The 14,638-nt window shown below is 40.2% G+C and overlaps 1 protein-coding gene across 4 annotated transcripts in view; it reads right to left on the reverse strand.

Annotated features, from left to right (window-relative positions):
• GABRB3 (gamma-aminobutyric acid type A receptor subunit beta3) overlaps positions 1 to 14,638 on the reverse strand; it is a 262,321-nt gene that overhangs the window by 12,309 nt on the left and 235,374 nt on the right. For all 4 annotated transcript variants that reach the window (XM_039490494.1, XM_039490501.1, XM_039490520.1 and 1 more), the window contains 4 exons: positions 12,306 to 12,388; positions 10,133 to 10,270; positions 3,424 to 3,576; positions 1,028 to 1,272 (listed from right to left, as the gene is read on the reverse strand). In XM_039490494.1, the coding sequence (XP_039346428.1) occupies positions 1,028 to 1,272; positions 3,424 to 3,576; positions 10,133 to 10,270; positions 12,306 to 12,388 (619 nt within the window). The remainder of the gene's footprint in view (positions 1 to 1,027; positions 1,273 to 3,423; positions 3,577 to 10,132; positions 10,271 to 12,305; positions 12,389 to 14,638) is intronic.

The following is a 14,638-nucleotide window of genomic DNA, read 5'->3' on the forward strand; positions in this document are numbered from 1 at the left end:
TATATTCACCAATGAGATCTTTTCCCTATGGACTTCTGATATCTCTTGTCATCGTGACACTCAGGTGTTTAACATTGGGATGTTGTTTGTAACAACATTAACATAAAGCAAGCTTGCCTCTACTCTTTTCAGGCTAGACTGTGATCTTAGGCACAGACCTCAGCAAAGGGTGATGTGTAAATTGCACTGCTCGAGGCGGCATTGTGCCTGAGATACCCCTCTGAGGCACAGTTTATTTGGCGCTCCCTCTTGAACTTGAGAAACAGGAGTAATCTGCTTTACAGGGTGCAGCATACTCTTCCCCTCCCCTCCCAGCTGTCCCTTGGCAGCTGCATGTTCTGTCATTCATTCACAGACAAACCTTTCTCCAAAATCTTCTTTCCTTATAAGATAACCATGAAGGTGATCTGCTTAGGAACACTATTACAGAAGTAGGCTGTGCCTTTGTGCACCACCCACCAACAGCCCGAGGATGCCTTGGGCTTCAGACACCCATCTGAGGTACAGTTACCTTGCTACATACCCACTGCCTCCAGGGGTGAAGAGTGAAAATATGCTGCTGGCCTACAGCAACAGTAAACAATGCCACCACACACACTGGCTCAGCTGTGCTGACCAGTGGATAGGATCAATGCTCCAGCTATTTCCTGCCACTCCCTCCCCACCTGCTCCAGGAGAAGGCAGTAAGCGGGCACGCCCAGACTGATGGTGTGGAAAAGGGTTCTTACTTCTTCTTATTCCCTTGTGCAGCACACAGCCCAAGTCACAATCATACCTTTTGATCAGATCAATCCTAAACTTACCTCCCTTTTTGCACCCATGTTTATTTGTGGGAATGATTTATGTCATTTAGATCTCTAAATACCTCTTTAAGGATGCAGACATGCACTCAGTTGGATAAATGAAAAATTGTGCCCACAAACTGTTTGCATGAAAAGGGAGACAGGGTTTTTCTTTGTGTTTCTTCATTATTTGTTTGTAATATAACAAGTCACTGTATTATATTTAGGAGATTAAAGAATCCTACCCGGTTGCCTTCAAATTTTGAGCGGTCAATGTTTGCCTTTGCTGTCTTTTCTGCAAGTTTCTTCTGCCTTTGAGGTCCTTTTCCAAAGAAGATGTAATTGACAAAGGCATATTCAAGTAAGGCCAAGAAGACAAATACAAAGCAGCCCATAAGATACATGTCAATGGCTTTAACATAGGGAATTTTAGGCAAAGTCTCCCGAAGATGAGTGTTGATTGTTGTCATAGTCAGCACAGTTGTAATTCCTAAACAAAGAAATAGAACAGTGGGCATCTTACAAGTTTTTGCAGATCATATTTTAGTTTTCTCTTCTGTTTTGGGAAATTTCCTTCATCAGCTTGCAGTAGCTTAAAAATACCAAGGGAAGTTAATGGCACCACTCAGGTGCAAATAAGGGCAGAATTGGTTCAATGCATTAATATTAGGAGTCCAAATCAGGGTGAGATCAAACTGATCCCTGTGTCAGGCCTTGGCATTCATAAATGTGTTCAACATACCCTGCAACATATTAAACTGTTTACCAGTCGTCCCTCAGGATATGTCCAAACTGTAATTAAACACCCATGGCTGGCCCATGTCTTCTGATTTGGGCATGCAGGGTTCGATCTACAGGCTGTAACATTGTGATATAGATGTTCATGCTTGGGCTGGAGCCTGAGCTCTAGGACCTCATGATAGGGAGGGTCTCAGATCCCGGGCTCCAGCCTCAGCCCAAACATCTATACCACAGTTTTACAGCCCTGAAGACCATGCCCTATGAGCCTGAGTCAGTTGACACAGGCCAGCCATGGGTGTTTAATTGCAGGGTAGACATACCTTCAAAGGCATAACCAGAGGATCTTAACCTCTAGGAGAACACAGGCCTCTTGCAGAAGTCAAAACATAAAGCTTTTTCCTAGTCAACAAGGATCTATGAGTGAATCCCTTTCCTAGCAAGCATCTAAGCTATAGGGCCTGATACTCCATAGTACTGTAGTCATTTACACCAGTGCAGAGTGAGTGTAAAACACTATCACTCTGATATGAGAGCATTTTACACCCACTTTGCACTAGTGTAAATGACTACACAAGGTACAGGGTCATAGAGGATCAGGCTCATAGTCTTGTATGTTATGGAGCACAAGGAGACAGGTTAAAGGTACTGGGTGGCATACTTCATAATATCATGCATACTGATAGTTGGCTGCTTTCTCAAAAGAACCTACCAGATTGATCTCTGGCCTCTGAAGGACAGTCTTGGTCAATGGGAGAAAGAGACCAGTAGGGATCTTGTGACTCCTTTGGGTGTAGCTGACTGATTGTTATTATGAGTATTTATTATTTGCATTACCGTAGCACCTAGGAGCCCCAGACGTGGACTAGGACCCCACTGTGCTAGGTGTTGTGCAAACACAGTACAAAAAGTTAGTTCCTGCCTCTAAATTGGGGTAGAACTCATGAAAGCGGGGCAATCTTTTGATAAATGACTAGCCAAAAAACAAACAATAAAACAGGCCAGCAGCCTTACCCAGTTCTCTCGCTTTCCAGGTGCCCCAAGAAGAGAATTGCATGGGCTAAGCAAGAGTGTGATATGGCTTGGTTACTTCTGTCTAGCTATTCCTGTTTATTCAATACCACAGTTCTGATGGGAACTTAAAACAGAGATATTGGTTGGCCCACTGGGAGTATTCCTCCTCTCCACTGACCTTTAAAAGGAGGCTATAATAATATGTAGGGTACCTCAATGATAATTGAGATATAGTGTATGAGATGTTTTGAAAGAACTGTCACAAGCCTAAAGGAAACTTTAATCTGAAAACGTTAGGACTGGATTGTCAACCCATGTTACATCCCCATTATCCCACTCCAGTAGGACAAAGTGGGGCAAAGGGAGCTTAAAACTGCTCTAAAAATGCATCTGGAGATTTCCAGATGGTATCAAGTTTGTGCCACCTGTTGCCCCCACTCTGCATACTGGACCTCCATTCTAAGCAGGAGAAGGCACAGCCGAGGCGGTAGCTGTATCATCCTACATTCTGACCATTTCTGAGCAACAGAATGGTTTTTAAGGACTATTCCTGACATGTAAGTTAAAACAGCCCTAAAACATGAGCCAAGGGATGGCTTGGTCCCTGGACAGCACCAAGATCTGGAGTGTGTGGAAAGGTAGCTTGGAGCCACTTTACTTTGAGAGCAAGACTGGGCTCTAGATGAGGAACTCACTTTTAGAGATTTAACGATAGTTACATTAAGCATTTTGGGGGAGAACAAAGCACTATTGACTCAATACAGAGTGACATGATTTTGGAATAAGTGAGCTTGGAATATCAATATACTGACATTTTGCAGTCTTTAACAACTTCTGAAGGCTACATTTAGTTTGACATTTTAATGTCCCACTCATCCTTATCACATACCAAGGGCAACTCTTGCTGCTGATGCATCATAATTGATCCAGAATGACACCCATGATAAAATGGTAATCAGTATAGAGGGCATGTAGGTCTGAAGAATAAAGTATCCAATATTTCTCTTTAACTTAAAGCTCAGTGAGAGTCTTGGATACGCACCTAAGAAAAAGGGGAAAAATAACACTTATTTATACTGAAAAATAGACCCTGGTAGACAAAATACTTTTCTTTAGTTTCCATAGAAACTAAATCATGCACCTTTGATGGGATATTATGACATTTATAGAACAGTAGGAAAAATGCCTTCAGTGTATTAGTGATTAGCTAAATGCATGATATTCAAAAGGAATCTTGGATTTTTTGCAGAGAATACACTAGTTTGAATTTTACCAAGAAAAGAGATAATAAGGTTAATTTTTAATTATAGAGAATTGTCTGAGCACTGGATATTTTTTTAAAAAGTGATGCTTAAATCTCTTCATAAAATGTTTATATAAAGGAATGATTTTCAGATGTCACTTTATTGAGAGGTTTAGTATAACTAACAGTCAAAATGTAAAATAATTAATTTAATTAAATTTAATATAATTATAATTAAAATGAATTTTGCATAATGTATTATTTGCATAGAATAGCTGTTCCTGAACTGACACTTCTCAAATAGACCCAAACTATGTGAAATATGTTACCTCAGGCATCAGAAATAAACTATCTTGAATAATAGTAAGAAAAAGAACAGAAAAACATAACAACGGCCATACTGGGTCTGACCAATGGTCCATCTAGCCCAGTATCCTGTCTTCCGACAGTGGCCAATGCCAGGTACCCCAGAGGGAATGAACAGAACAGACAAACATCAAGTGATCCATCCTCTGTCGCCCATTCCCAGCTTCCGACAAACAGAGGCTAGGGACACTCCAGAGCACGGGTTTGCATCCCTGCCCATCCTGGCTAATAGTCATTAATGGACCTATCCTCCATGAACCTATCCAGTCTTTTTTGAATTCTGTTATAGTCTTGGCCTTCACAAAATCCGCTGGGATAAAGTTCCACAGGTTGACAGCGTGTTGTATGAAGAAATACTTCCTCTTGTTTGTTTTAAACCTGCTGCCTATTAATTTCATTCAGTGATTCTTAGTTCTTGTCTTATGAGAAGGAGTAAATATCACTTCCTTATTTACTTCCTCCACACCAGTCATGATTTTATAGACCTGTATCATGTCCCCATTTAATCATCTCTTTTCCAAATTGAAAAGTACCAGTCTTAATAATCTCTCCTCATATGGAAGCTGTTCCATACCCCTAATCATTTTGTTGCCATTTTCTGAACCGTTTTCCAATTCCAATATATATTTTTTGAGATGGGGCGACCACATCTGCACACAGTATTCAAGATGTGGAGCACCATGGATTTATATAAAGGCAATATGATATTTTCTGTCTTATTATCTATCCCTTTCTTAATGATTCCCAACATTCTGTTTCCTTTTTTGACTGCCGCTGCACATTGAGTGGATGTTTTCAGAGAACTACCTACATTGACTCCAAGATCTCTTTCTTGAATGGTAACAGATAATTTAGACCCCATCATTTTATATGTATAGTTGGGATTATGTTTTCCAATGAGAATTACTTTGCATTTATCAACACTGAATTTCATCTGCCATTTTGTTACCCAGTCACCCAGTTCTGTGAGATCCATTTTGTAACTCTCCTCAGTCTGCTTTGGGATTAACTATCTTGAGTAGTTTTACACGTGCACATTAAAAACTGCACATGCACCCACATGCAACAATTTCTTTTAAAAATTTGTTTGTTCAAATACAGTTGGTTGAATCTTCACTTTAAAAAAATATACCTTCGCTACTGTGCAGAGCACTCTATATTTTTTGGTGAACAATCTCTGAAGCATTAGTTTGCTTTATCACATTCATTTTCTAATGAACAATGTCTCACTTTCAAGGATAAACTCTTTCTCTCCTTGAAACCAGGCCTACTTTTCTGCTAACAAAGTTTAATGATCTCATCTTATTTTCTAATAAAATAGCCTGGAGGGCCTCCTGGGTGGCCTGTGTAATTAAAAACAAAACACACAGCCCATCTTGTAAATAAGTTTTAAAAATAAATCAGGGACTGAACCACCCACTGGAGTGGGAAAACCGGGCAGTAGGGGGTGACAGTGGAGCAAATCTCTGCCAGGTTCCTCTCAGGGAGTTTCTCCCAAATTACTTTGCCCATGGAAGCGATGCTGTTTGCATCTCACAGATCAATTCCATCCAGAGGCCACAGCTGGCTTTGTATCCCTGGAAACCACCCTTACTGCTCCCAGACAGCAATAGTGTCATGCTATCAGGGCTTCCCTAGATGGTGCCTGACCCTGGGACTACCAGTGTCTGAATTATCCTAAACTGTATTACATTTACACCTTTGTAGAGTTGGCGGAAGGATGGTGCATGATCTATTGGCCCAGTCTCCATCCTGCCGACTCCTACTCCCTCTCATTTATTCCTACACTGCCCCAGTATGCAGACCACAGAACTCTGCGAGGGATGACAGGGAGGAAACTTTGCTATGAAGGCAGCTGACTCTGCCCTTTCTGCATGGAAGCTCTGTGCACAGGTGCCTCACTCAGATGTGATCAAGGGATTATGATCTAATCCTTATATATTTAAGCAGAAATCAAATACTTTGTGCAATCATGATTTCCTCGTTTGCTCAACAATTATTATTGTACCTCGCCTGATTTTGGTGGTATAATGCCTTGTTTATTAAGGTTCAATACATTTATCAATTAATTACCTGTAGATTCTAGCTCTTATATATTATATCAAAATATATTTTAGTCTTTAGATGTGTTAATATCTAGGGGCCAGATTCTGATACCCTCCCTCACATTCAGCATTAGGAGTTCCACTGATTTTGGAGAGATAATTTGAGGAATACAGTACTGACTCATTGCAAGTAAAAGTGGCAGAATCTGGCCGTAAGTATTTAGGACTAACGATATGACTGAGAATGCAGAGAAGAAAATAAATGGTTAATCAATAATCTGAGTACAAATAACCCCAACCTCACATTTATTCAAATACTTGGTAAAAAGCAATTACTTGTGTCTGTTTCGATTTCATTAAAAGGCAGTGAGCTGAGCTGAAATACCTAGCTCCAAGGCTAAATTAGTCTCTTGCTTTTTTATCCAAGTAAAAAACCAAGATATCAGAGATGGCCAGTTACAGAATTCATATTCAAATCTATTCTTCCAGGATATTTCTTTAGCTAATTAGAAATGTACTTTAAAGATTGATCTTTCAGAACATGCCAAATAATTATTTTTCAAAGCCTATTAAAAGTACCTTCCTCTTTCAAAAAAGTAGCTAATTTAGCTAGAGACTATGATGGGTCATGAAGTTTCCAGTGAAAGTGGGTTATGTCTTCCCTTTTCAGGTCAGTCTCTTAGTGTAGTTTATCTGGACCATTTTTTCTTTTTCCTAATGCTTGTCAGATCAGCCACTGCAGGAGCCACTTAAGTGTATGGTTGGACTTCTTAGGCCTGGTCTACATGAGGGAGGGGGAATCGATCTAAGTTACGCAACTTCAGCTACGTGAATAACGTAGCTGAAGTCGACGTACTTAGATCTACTTACCGCAGTATCTTCACTGCGGTAAGTCAATGGCTGACACTCCCCTGTCGACTCTGCCTGTGCCTCTCACCCTGGTGGAGTGACTTTGCTATGTCGATGGGAGAGCACTCGGAGTCGATGGGAGTTGATGGGAGAGCACTCGGTGGTCGATTTATTGTGTCTAGACTAGGCGTGATAAATCAGTCCCCACTGGATCGATAGCTGCCTGTTGATCAGCCAGTAATGTAGACAAGCCCTTAGTCTCTTGCAGTAGGGTTTTGGCTGCAGTAGGGAACCTTTCCAGAAAATCATTGCTATTCTCAGTTGAAGACTGACTACTTCAATTTTTAAAATAGTTTTAATAATTCTGATTTAAACTTTCTTTTCTATAATTTTTAAATTGGATGTTTTAAAAGAATATTCAAGCAAATTATCTTTATCTAAATTGTGGGCAGCCATATTACAAAATAAGCAAAAGTTCATGCATAGTTTGAAGTAGGAATAGTAGAAAAGTTTGAAGAGTTTAGAAGCTGGAAAGTTGCTAAAATCAATGGCTCAAATTTTCAAAGCTGCCTACATGATGTGGATGCCTAATTCCCATTCATTTAGTGGGCATGCAGATCTAGACAACTTTGAAAATCTTAGCCAGTATGTGTGTCTTTTTCATTACGCCTTAGTAGGGGCAGTAGTATGGACAGTGTTTCCATTCTCATAATATTTTGTACAAGAGTATACAGTAATGCTATTTCAGGGAGCACTGAAGGAATAACTCATTTTATCTGAAACAATGCTTATATCAAGGCTCTTTAATACACTTTCGTATTCACCCATGAAAGCTCATACTCCAATATGTCTGTTAGTCTATAAGGTGCCACAGGACTCTTTGCTGCTTTTACAGATCCAGACTAACAAAGCTACCCCTCTGATATTTAATACACCTTATGCATTCTTATTTTTTGCATAACCAGTAGAATTATTACTATACTGAAATCTTATCTATAACTCAATGAACCATCTAATATCTGCCTTTGAGCACCCAATAGCCTCAGAGACAAAAGGGACAGCATGAGCCTTCCTTTCCACAGAGACAGAGAAACTCAGTAGCAGCAGCCAAGTCAGTGGTTATTTTCCCCTGAGTCTTTAGAGAGTGGTAAAGGGTCTTGAGGAGTCCACCAGCCCCTCCAGATAGTATCCCTAGTTTTATTATTATTTATTATTATTATTATTATTATTTGTGATATGGTCACAATGTGCTGGGCGTTGGCCAGATGTATAAGAAGATGGATAAAACATACAATCAAAAAAATTGTATGCTAATAATAATTAATATAAACTGCATTCTCTATCAAGCACTAATTAGCTGGCTAATTTATTGTGGTGTATGGCAGAGGTGAGTTTTGAGGAATGATTCGAAATGGAAGGACCTGGCCACGTGGATCAGTTCAGGGAGGCTATTCCATACATGGGTGGTGTTGTGGTAGAAACGTAAATTTGGTTTGGTGGAAGATTGATTCCCTTGCATAAAAACAGCATTACCATACTAGATCAGGTCTGCGGTCCATCTAGCCCAGTATCCTGTCCCCATCACTGGCAATCATCAGATGCTTCAGAGGAAGGTACAAGAAACCTTATACTAGGCATGTGGGATAATCTACCTCCCACAAAAATCTCACCCTAATCCCTAATAGTTAGGCTGTTTTAAACCCTGAAGCATGGAGTTTTAAATTTTTGTTAGCAATAACTATTATAATGCTGAATATTCTTTTTATCCATATAAATGTCCAATCCTGTTTATTATTGCCTCTTCAATCTCTTTGATATGGCTGTCACACAGTTCTTTAGATTTCTCTTTCATCTGTGTTTAACAGGACTCTCTATCTGTAAATTATTCCAGATTTCATCATAAAAACATTTCACACTTTCTTGAACTAAAACTTGATTTATCCTGTACTAAAAATCTCTTCTTAACTTCCTGTAACCAGTGCAAAAATGAAGTTCTCCATCAGTGCCATGCAACCAATATTTTAAAAAACAGTTCTCACAAAAACTCCCACCTTCAGTGTGTGATTATGATAGGAGTGCATCAGGTAGCAGAGAGGAGTGGTAAGGGATTAACAAATCTGTTTCCTTTTCCATTTAAACAAAACCCTCTTGTCCTAACTATGACCAAAGAAATATGACACCATTTGGCAAACATACTCATATCATTTGCTCTTCTGCCAATGCTTATATTTTGTAATGAAATACAAGTAGTGCTGCTGCGCACTTTGACCCAGATGCTATGCTCAAGGAATCGGTGAAGAGATTCCCATAAATGTACCATATGCTTAGTTTGTTAAATGCTTTGGGATGAAGGGTTCAATAGGCAGCATGGTTTCATGGTCTGAGCAGAGGGCCGAGCACTTGCAATTCCTGAGCAGAAACCCCAGCTCTGCCAAGGAGTCACTGTGTGGCCACAGGCAAGTCATTGGTGCCAGCATTTTCAAAGATATTAAGCACTTAAATCCATGTTGTCTTCAGTCACCTCAATAAGTGGTCTAGTTTTCACAGATGCTGTGAGATTCTATCAATTTAAACTACATTTCCAGTGGGGGGAGAGTTGGAGGACCTCTGACCCCAGATTTAGCTCTCCAAAACTGACTATAGTAGGCCTTGGATGTGTAGAAACTAGGTGTCTTCCATTGCCTACTACATGCAGACACATACCTTAATGCAACACAAGGTATAAAATACACTGCATCCATTGTATTGAAACACAATCCAAACACACACTCAAGAGTTGTAGATCAATGATCATAAAGCTGTTATTTTTAACCTGGCATTCCCATACTTCTGTAAGGTCACTAGGGGCCCAAAGTGAAAGGCTTCATACCCAATAACAAAGATGTTTAGCCTTTCTGTTAAGTACGACATAACATAGTCTCTCATGGACTACTCATCTGTAAAAAGAAATGGAGAAGTCTTCCTGCTTCATGGATTACTGCATAATGGCTTTACCAGCTAATCATTTATCACAAATGTGGTATCCAGCACAAAATAATAACTGACATATGTAAGGAAATGAACACACTGAACATGCAAACAAAAGAAACACTTGCCTGTGGCGAAGACAACATTCTTTGACACCAGTCTGTATTCCACAATGGAGAACTGTGGAAGCTCGATCCTCTCTACGCCTGTGACTGCATTATCTCCACCTCTCCAGTAAAACTCTATGTCATCTGTTGTATAACCATCTTCAAACAAAGCACAAATGTAAGGTGGAAAAAAACCTCTACTGTATTCTACCATGAAAAAATCTAGTACATAGTATCATTTCAGAAGATTTCAGAGTAGATTAGGGCTTTACAGCTATAATAGTTCCACTACTTTATTCCATATGGGTGGTTTTCAAATATATTACCATTCTAAGATGCTCTCTTAAAGGGCTGTCCCCATTAAATACAAGAGTTCACAAGTATTTGAGGCAAGATTTTTGTTTTGTTTTTTAGTTCTGATGAAATTCAGGGCAAAAATGAAGGCAACCAGATAGCCTACTGTCAAGACATAGATACGACCAGGAAGTGGCTCCTAATACTGACGAAAGGAGTCTGTTTACAGATTGGTGCAATTTCAGATATCAAATGCACTTAGTATTAATTAACAGGAAAAGAGAGAATGTTCTACCAATGCAAACAAACATATTAGAGCAGGGTCAGGCAAATTTTTTGGCCTGAGAGCCGCATCGGGTTTCAGAAATTGAACGGAGGGCCAGTTAGGGAAGGCTGTGCCTCCCTAAGCAGGCAGGCATGGCCCGGCCCGCTCCTCATAGCCCCCTCTTCTTCTTGCCCCCTGACGGCCCCCTCCTCCAGGACTCCTGCCCCATCCAACCCCCCTGTTCCCTGACAGCCCCCCCCCGGAACCCCTGCCCCATCCACCCGCCCCTACTCCCTTTCCCCTGACCACCCCCAGAACTCCCTCTCCTCACTGCCCCCCATCACCCCATCCAAACCCTGCTCTCATTCCTGACTGCCCCCCCAGGACTCCTGCCCCATCCAACCATACCTTCTCCCTGTCCCCTGACCATCCCTGGAACCCCTGCCCCTGACTGCCCCCTGCCACCCCATCCAATCCCGCCTCTCCTTCCTGACTGCCCCCCCCAGGATCCCTACTCCCATTCAACCCACTTGTTCCCCACCCCCTGACCACCACCCTGAACTCTCCTGCCCTCTACCCACTCTTTCCGCTCCCTGCCCCCTTACGGCGCTACCTGGAGCACCGGTGGATGGTGGCACTAGAGCCGCACTGCCCAGAGCACCAGCACCAGAGCCATCCATGCCACCACGCAGCACAGAGACCGGATCAGGCCGGGCTCTGCAGCGGCACTGCCCCAGGAGCTCGCAGTGCTGCCACCCAGAGTGTTGCGCTGGTGGCGGGGCGAACTGAGGCTGTGGGGGACGGGGAACAGCAGAGGAGGGGCCGGGGGCAAGCCTCCCAGGGCAGGAGCTAAGGAGCTGGGCAGGAGGGTCCCGCGGGCCGGATGTGGCCCGTGGGCCGTATTTTGCCCACCTCTGTATTAGAGAGAGGGGGCCTTCTACTGCTCCCACGGAAATCAATGGTTAAACTCTCATTAATGCCAATGGGACTGGGATTAAGTCAAGTGTAATTTAAACAAAGAATTCATTAGTAAGTTCTTCATGTGTGATATTTTATGTATGTAGACATTCCCCTCACTCCCCATCATGTAGTAGAAATAGAGCAGTGGCTCTTGAAGCACAGTTACAAAATATCAGAATATTCCAATTATAGAAAACAATAAGGTTGAAGACTGAATCTGCTTGTGTGTAGAGCTGAACTCCAAATCATAAATGGGCATGACGGCCAGCAAGGTCCCATGGCAAAGCCATTCATGCATAATAAAGCACACTGAAAGAAAATTGTATCTTAGTGTTTGCTCTCTTCAAAGTCAATCTGATTAAAATATGAACCTTCATTCTCATGTTGTAGATAAATATCCAGTGACTACCTCTACCTAATCAGTCTGGAGTGATGAACTGTATCATTCTTTCTATCTCTTAACCCCACTTTTTATCAACACAGCATGCAAGCCTGACATTAATAATTCTCTTATATTTTAAATGATGCATAAAATCAAATAAACACTCCAAAGGGTCATTGTGTTAAGGAATTCACATGTTTGTTAGGCATCAGGATTACTGTTCTATGGCTGTACTGGGGAAAACTGCCCACACAACTGAACTGGACTTTATTTGTATCTGTATATATACATACAGCTCTCTATTTCCAGAGTACAGTTTTGTTCATCTAATGGGTATCTTCTCAGGTCCATCATACAAGCTGCAGTAGTTGTGATTCTGAAATACAAACAAATGGAATTACAGTAGGCCAATCATTCATTTTTTTCTTTAAACATGAGGAATGTTTAGAGAAAGGTATCGACTACAGACCAGATTCTGCAGCTCTTACACTGATCAGAACTTTCTCAAATGAGTAGTTCCATTGACTTCAGTAAGATTATTCACTCTAACTGGCACTTGAGTAATCCCATTGGGGCTCAGTGTGTAAGCACTATTCAAACATTTGTCACGATTAAAGAACATGGCTTTATATAGGAAAATGTTTATTCATAAAAGTTTGCTATACATGCCATGATGATGCTTTTTACTATACTACATTTGTGTTCAGTTTTTCTCCTTCTTCTTTTTTAACTATCATACAACATGGTTTTACTGTGGTTATGTTTTATCAAAACTCATATAAAGAAATAAAATCCACAGCAGCCAGTGGAAGGATAGATTCAAAATAGTTAAGCTTATTTAAATGCAATAGTACAACTTGTACATTCAATCCAAATTTAGCATATTTATACAATCAATGTATAGTAAATATTGAAATGATCAATATATTAAAATTTTTATAAATTTCAATTTAAAGTAATAAAATATATGTATGCATTCAAAGCCGTTATATTAAGCCAGATATTGACTCAGAATTGGAGCTTAATTTTAAAAATAATGTATTAATACTGACATGTAGGCCCTGATTCAGCAATGAACTTGAACATCTGTTTAAGTTTAAGCACACGCTTAAGTGTTTTGCTGAACTGTGGTCTTAGCCTTTAGCATATGCTAAGGGAGCATCATCTATCTAATATTGCTTTCATGTGAAGTTCATGTTTAAACTACCTTCTATATTTGATTAGGTCCAGATTTTAAAAACAAATTAACCCTTTTCTGATGTTCATAGACACAAACTTGAAAAATGGTTAATTCTTAAACAAAAATCTGAATCTGAATCCTTCCTTCACTGTCAAAGGTCGTTTACTGCATGAACAAAGCTCTGCCATCACTGTCTACCTTGGGCCACTCTTTTCATGTAAGTTTCCCTCTCTAAGTAGTGTTCAATGGAGGGATTATTTCAGATGGCCCCTTTTACATGTTCCTTCAGCTACCCAACGGCATGTCTGCCCTGACAGATGTTCTGTCTTAACACATGTCCCAACGGACTCGAATAGTTTACAAAGAACAGCTTCCACAGCTGCTCTGTGGCTTAGGAGAAGGATTTATCTCAATCGAACATCTGCCCAGTGCCTTGCTGGCTCCTCAGGCAAGGTGCTAGACTCAGGATTATTAATTATGGAAACTAGTGTCTCTGCAGTATGACTGTTAGCAACTCTGACTTAGCACATAAAACGAGCACCAAGTAATGCACTCAGGGGAAAAAATTACTTAACATTTTATCTGGGATCACTGTAGGAACTTTCTAAATTACACAATCATAACAATTATGAACTTTACAAAGTCACATTTATTATGAAATCTAATTATTTTGTATAGAATAGAATATTGGTAGTTCCAATTCAAAACAATAAGAAAAATCAGTAATGCATAATTGTGATTATTGTGCTGTTATCCAATTCTATTTTAAAAGGAAAATATTTACTACATTGAACAATGGGTCGCATGGTTCCAGATCCTGCTATGGGATCTGCATGGGTTAAATTCATGCAGAGGCAGTTGCAGTATCAAGGTCCCTCAAATATTAGTGTCTTTAACTATTGGCAAATACCAAGTAGACAGAAAACGGACATTTATAAAAGATAAATTTGGTATATTTACTAAAAATGCTGCAGCTTGCAAATTTGTATTTGCCTTTAACATGAGGTTGCCTTATGCCTTTTTAGATAATGTACTCTGTCCTAAGCCCCACCAACATCTATGTATTGCAAGGTTGCATTGTCAGGAATACATAGGATATTTATGTATTAAATCAAGACACTAACGTAATTCCAAAACATCAAACTAAAGATTTTAAAAAATAAAACAGATAGGTAAATACCACATTTACTCAAATGTACAAAATCATTTGCTGCAGTAATGCTCAGTTCCATTTATGTACAATTTCTGTGAACTTTCAGGCAACCTCATTTTCCTTGCACACATGCTTGCTAAAGGAAAGTTTTGTTCACTCAGGCTAGCTTATGCACAAAAGAAGAGGTATGTTTTTTTTATGGAATGAGATGCTGTCTGCCACAGCAGGATGACAGGATTCCTAGAACCCTTCAGCAGAGCCCTGGTAGAGAAGCAATTATATGAGCCAGACAA

The sequence above is a fragment of the Mauremys reevesii genome, linkage group 1 (genome assembly GCF_016161935.1).
Source record: "Mauremys reevesii isolate NIE-2019 linkage group 1, ASM1616193v1, whole genome shotgun sequence".
Lineage (NCBI taxonomy): Eukaryota > Metazoa > Chordata > Testudines > Geoemydidae > Mauremys > Mauremys reevesii.